Source organism: Pseudopipra pipra, chromosome W (assembly GCF_036250125.1).
Source record: "Pseudopipra pipra isolate bDixPip1 chromosome W, bDixPip1.hap1, whole genome shotgun sequence".
NCBI lineage: Eukaryota > Metazoa > Chordata > Aves > Passeriformes > Pipridae > Pseudopipra > Pseudopipra pipra.
In genome coordinates this window covers 28,413,191-28,419,190 of record NC_087580.1, presented here as the reverse complement: position 1 = coordinate 28,419,190, position 6,000 = coordinate 28,413,191, and the positions used below count along the sequence as shown (strand labels likewise).

Sequence of the window (6,000 nt, the reverse complement as noted above, 5' to 3'; positions counted from 1 at the left end):
AATTTCCCTAAAGGCACTCAAAACCCCCAAATCCCCATCCAAACCCCCAGATCCCCCCAAATCTTCCCCAGTCCCCCCTCAAATCACTTCCAACCCTCCCCAAAGAGGGATCACCCAGCACCCTGGGACAGGAACACACTGGGCTGTACTGGGGGCACTGGGCTGTACTGGGAGGGCACTGGGGGGGCTCAGGTGTCCCACAACAAGGTGGCCCAGCTCCAGGAGAGATCTGGGAAGCAGTGAGGAGGTACTGGTCTGTCCTGGTCTGTCCTGGTCTTTACCCCCAATCCCCAAAGTCCCTCCCCAGCTCCCCCAAGACACTCCCACACCACAAAGCCCCCCATGCCCCCCTATGCCCCTGACTTGGTCCTGCTGCCTCTTGAGCATCTGCAGCTGCTGCAGAACCAGGCATTTCTTTGCTCCCCACAGGGTCCTTCCCACACCCAGAATGGAATCTGGAGGCAGCAGGATGTGCACAGGGCTCCCATTTCCTACAGTGCAAAGGGGCTGCAGGGAATGATTCCCCTGCTCTTGCAAATCTGCCAAAACCTGCAGGGCACAGAAGTGGGAGCTTCAGGAATTTGCTGGCCTTGGGAGTGGAGCTCACAGGGTATTGAGAGGAACATATCCCTCAAATACAATCTCTCTGCATACACAATATCTGTCTGGACAGGCAGATAAAGCAATAATCAGATATATTCTGTGTCATATATATGGCACATATTCTATAGAATCCATCCTTAGGTGTTGTATGATAGATCTATAAGATATTACAAATAATAAGCAATAACAAGGCAAGTGTCCTCCTTAGGGACACACACTTCAGAAGGGAACTTGCACTTGACCCCCTCCCTCTTCAGCTTCGAGCCACCCGGTGCCACAGAGGGGGACAGAGCTCCTGTGGAACATTCTATTCCACTGACACAGAGCAAGGAATAAACCCAAACTATTGCCTGGGTTTGTCGCCTGGGGGTCTCTGCAGCAGCAAGCACAGCCCCACACTGACTGCTCTGGGCTGTACAGGCATTTGTGCTTCTACCTGTCTCACACACACACAAAAGTCTGGTGTAGTGCTGCCCTCAGGAAACCCCCCACCCTTGGTCCAGCTAAAGCCGTGGAATTTGTCTTTGTTTCCCTTGGGTTCAGGGTCAGGCTGTGCCTGTGTCCAGCCCAGAGGCTCAGAAAAGCATTTCTCCTCTCCCACTGCAATCTGCTGCTGCAGACAGGACCCAGGCACTGGTGGCACTGGGAGTGAACAGCAGAGTGTTTCCAGGGGCTCTCTGAAGGAACACAAGTGTCCAAAGAAACCAGCACAAGTGTCCACAGAAGTCCCAGTCCTTCATCCCTGAATGAGCTCATGCAGCCCAGGAAAAACTGTCTAAGTTTTATTTCCATGGATCGAACTTTTTCCCACTTTAACACCAGTTTAGTTCCAAACTGTTTTTTTCATTTCCTCCTCCCACTTTCCCTGAAGGACACTGACAGGGGCCATGGACACTGACAGGGATCACAGAGTTTGTCCCTTGACCATACAGCTCCTGCTGTTTGGCAGCACAGGAGAGGTTAATTAGAGCCCAGGCTCCAATCCCAGGGCACCCATTGGATCAGCACTTGTGGATACAAACTGACCTTGGGCTCAGGATGCAGCTGCGAGCAGAGATTCCCTGCAAAGTCTACAGTAAGTCAAGTTCTGGAGAGGAGATTGTGTCCCATGGATGGGATTGCAGAGGGTCCCTCAGGTCCCCAACATGAATCATCACTCTCTGCAAGTCCCTGCCAGGAGGTTGGAGCCAGGTGGGGGTGGGGCTGTTCTGCCAGGAAGCAGCAGTAGGACAAGAGGGCTGGTTCTTGAGCTGTGCCAGGGGAGGTTTAGGTTGGATATTAGGAAGGAATTTTTTGCTGAGAGAGTCATCAGGCCTTGGAATGGTCTGGGCAGGGAGGGGGTGGAGTCAGCGTCCCTGGAGGTGTTGAAGGTGAGAGTGGATGTGGCCTCAGTGCCATGATCTGGGAAGCACGGCGGGGTTGGATCAAGGGTTGGACTTGATGATCTCGGAGGTCTTTTCCAACCCAACGGATTCTGTGATTGCCATTCCTATGGCAGCACATGCTTGAGGCTCTATCCCCAGGGTGATAGAGATGTCTGTCCATATCTATCTCCAAGGTTAGTCTGTAAATGTGTGGTGTTAGAAAAGCAGACTCAGTTCTGGGCTGGTTGTCGAAGGAGAAAGAAGCCCAGAGACCAGTGCAAGCAGGCAGCCCTCAGCTTGCACCTGATGTCCCCTCCCTGCAGGTTCCTGTCCTTGAGCCCAGGCCCTGAGGTGAGGCTGAGAAGTGGCGCGGAGGTGAGCCCAGAGCTGTCCCTGAGGTGAGGCTGAGAATAAGTGCAAGGCAGAGGTGCTGCTGAGGAAGGAGAGCCCAGTGGTAAGGAGGAGGCAAAGGTGCCAATCCCGAGCAGGTACTGTGTCCATCCCCTGTGTGCCAGGTGAGCTGGGGCTTTGCTGCAGAGCTGCGGGCGCTGATTTGAGCGTCTCCAAGTGCTGAGATGGTGGGCACCCAGGAACACAAACTGTGCCTGGCCACGGAGCCTGCAAGGAGGAACAGCAAAGAGACAGCCCTGGCAGTGTGTGGGGCCAGGTTGTCCATGTGCCTTCCCCTGCAGGCCCTGTCTGTCCCTGCTGGGCCCCTGTCCATCCCCATCAGGTCCCTGCCCGTCCCCCCCGGGCTGAGCTCCCCCCAGGAAGTGCCGTGGAGCTGAAGCTGCTGCCATCCCCCCCCTGCAGCCGCTGCCCCAGCCAAGGGAGCAGCAAAGGCAGGGCCAGGAGCAGAGGCAGCAGCAGGGGAGCCCTGGGGGGGCCGGGAAGCTCTTGTGTGGGTCAGGAAAGAGGCGCTGGGCACGAGGCCGGGGCTGTGCTGAGCAGGCCCAGCCCTCACATCCCCCCAGCCAACGCCGGCTGCCCGGGGGGCTTGGGAGGGACCCCCAGCCCATGTGCCCCACACTGAGCTGGCAGAGAGAGAGCCAAGGGACAGGGTATTCTATCCTCCATTTTGTTTCAGTCTCTACCTTCTGCCCTTCCTGCCGCTGTTGGGTGAGCGGAGCGGCCACGATGGGAAAGGGGCGAGAGAAGCGAAAAAAGCAGGTGGGACCCCCAAAGGGAGCGTGAGTCACCCAAAGGGTGATGAGTCACCCCCAAAGGGAGCTGGGTGGAGCCGGGGATTGGGGGGCCGATGGGAAAAGGCTGGGAGAGGGGGGCTAATGAGAGGGGGGAGAGCAGGAGCGGGGTTTCCATGGGGGAGCAGCGGTGTCCCTATGCCTTGAGCCCTGGAAAGCGGGGGAGGCTGGAGAGAGGGGGGAGCTGCAAGAGCTCCAAGAGCCTGGAGAGGGGGGAGCTCGGGCCCCCTGTGCCGAGCCAGCGTTCGGGGCCGTGCTGTTGTTCCAAATTGCCCCTGGTCAGGCTGAACCCAGAGCCCGCCCACGTGTCAGGGGGCCCGATCCACTCCCTGCTCTCGTTGCCCTGGGGCAACCTCTGGTGTCCTGTGACCTATGGGGCTGTTTGGTTGTCTTGGGCACAGCCGGCCCTTGTGCAGGGCTGTGCCATTGGTGGCTCTTGGGGGTGGGCAGGAGGTGTTTTTGGGCTTGCTGGGCTGGGTTGGTGGCAGAGCCCCGGCGGTGGGTGGGGGGATGCAGGTCCCCCCCACAGTGGGGGTTGGTGTTGCTGGGTCAGGCCCCGCCGGCTCCATTGTCAGCCCGGTGCTGGCGGGGGGGACACAGCGGGTTTGGGGCCCCCTGGGAGTGCCGGGGGTGGGTGTGGAGCCCGGGAGCTGCCGAGTGTGGAGAGTGGAGCGGGGAGATGTCAGAGCTGGGGGACCCCCGGCAGCCTGGAGGGGGGAGCACGGAGAAGGGGAAACCTGGACAGTGGGGACCCCTGGGATCCCTGGGACAACAGACTGGAAACCCTGGAGAGGGGGAATGTCTGTGAATGCAGCACCCTGAAGGCGAGAGTCAGAGGAGAAGGAACCCTTGGGCCCCCCAGCACTCCCAGCATCCCTAAGTGGGACCCTCAGCATCCCAGACAGGGGAGACCCTCTGAACCCCAGAGGTGAGAGACCAGAGAGGGGGAACTTCTGAGAGAGATTTTTTTAGGGTAACCTTCATATTTTTAAGTCTTTTTTAGCTAAATCTCAACTTTTTGCAGTTTGGTGGGGGTTCATCTTACTGTTTCTTGGGGGTTTTTGCCTGAATGTCAGTGGTTTGGGTTTTTCTGGGCTGAATCTTGGTGTTTTGGAGGTTTTTATGGACACAGGATGCCCAGTGAGTTCTAGAGATGGACTTGGGCAGGAGGAACCCCCAAACCAACGCACTCAGCCCTTGTTTTCCCCCCATCAGGATTTGTCCTTCCCAAAGCTTGGTCGGATGGAGGAGGAGGCTGCGATGAAGAGGAAGATGCCTTGGGCCCCCCAGGCAGGTGAGGAGGAAGTCAGTGTCCCTTTGGGCGGGTGTTGTGCTGGCTCTGTCAGCCGAGCATGGCCCCAGCTGCAGGACAACCCCGCTGGCGCCGCCGTCCTGCCGGGGCCGGAGTTGGGGGGATGTCCTTGGCCTTCCCTGTGGGCCGGAGGCAAATCCCCTGCCTGTCCTTCTTGCTTCCTGCCCCAGGCCCCGAGCTGAGGACGGAGAGCCCGGAGGACAAATCCCCCCGTGAGACCCTGGTGGGAGAGGCCATTTTGAAGGGCTCCCCGGCGCAGGAAGGCAGCGGGGAGGAAAAGGGCCGGAGATCCCCCCGCAGGAGGGGCTCCAAAGCCATCCCAGGGTGCTCTGAGGAGGAAAGAGCCAGCCTGTGCCAGGAAGGTGGCCGGGGCTTGAGGTGGACCTCTGAGGTGGTTGTCCCTGATCAGCCTCTCATCAGGGAGAAGGCCTTCAAGTGCTTGGAATGTGGGAAAAGCTTCAGGAAGAGCACCCACCTCCTCACCCACCAGCACATCCACACTGGGGAACGGCCCTACCCATGTAGGGAATGTGGGAAGAGCTTCAGGAGCAACTCCAACCTGATCCAACACCAGCATATCCACACTGGGGAACAGCCCTACACATGTGGGGAATGCGGGAAGAGCTTCAACCAAAGCTCCAACCTGATCCGACACCAGGCCATCCACACTGGGAAACGGCCCTACACGTGTGGGCAATGTGGGAAGAGCTTCAGTGACAGGTCCAGCCTCCGGATCCACCAGCGCATCCACACCGGGGAACGGCCCTACAAGTGCTTGGAATGTGGGAAGAGGTTTCAGACCAGCTCACATCTCCTCATGCACCAGCGGACGCACACGGATGAGAGGCCCTTCCGCTGCACCGACTGCGGGAAGGGCTTCAAGCAGAAATCCCACCTCGTCACCCACCGGCGCATCCACACAGGGTAAAGGCCCTACACTTGTAGGGAGTGTGGGAAGAGCTTTGCCCAGAGCTCTACTTTGACCTCACACCAACAGACCCACGAGTAAGGGAAGCCCTTCCAGTGCCCCGACTGTGGGAAGAGCTTCGGCCACTGCTTCCACCTCGAATGAAGCCCCTGATGGTGAGGCAACCCCTGGAGTCCAGTGACTGTCAGTCCATCCCTTTCGACCACAAAGGGCCAGTCCCCTTTCACAGAGGCAGCTTCATCCAACAGAAAGAATCCTTTTTGGGGGTGTGTGTGGAGATTCCTGCCTTGGCTGGGGACCCTCCAAGGTCACTGCTGGAGGTTGAGAGCAGAGATCTCCCCCCGAGCATTGGTTTGGGGGAGTTCCATCCATCTCTAATTGAGAATTATTGCTTTTCTGCCAACTTGAGTAGAATTGCTTCAACAATTGCTTTAGTGTAGAGCACTGTCCTGTCTTATCCTGTACTCTGGTAGTTTTAGTGTTTCTATTGTGCAGTAAATAATTCTGATGAAGTCTTTTGTCTGATCATTTGTAACCCTAAATAAATTTCTTTCTATGAATCGATCTGATTTGCCATCATTAAACCTGGAG

General features: G+C 57.6%; 1 protein-coding gene across 1 annotated transcript in view; it reads left to right on the top strand.

Moving 5' to 3' along the window:
- Positions 1 to 3,104: 3,104 nt before the first annotated feature.
- Positions 3,105 to 6,000, top strand: part of LOC135404953 (zinc finger protein 418-like) — a 70,381-nt gene continuing 67,485 nt past the window's right edge. Inside the window, exons 1-2 of the mRNA XM_064639678.1 lie at positions 3,105 to 3,137; positions 4,891 to 5,394. Of these exons, the coding sequence (XP_064495748.1) occupies positions 3,105 to 3,137; positions 4,891 to 5,394 (537 nt within the window). The remainder of the gene's footprint in view (positions 3,138 to 4,890; positions 5,395 to 6,000) is intronic.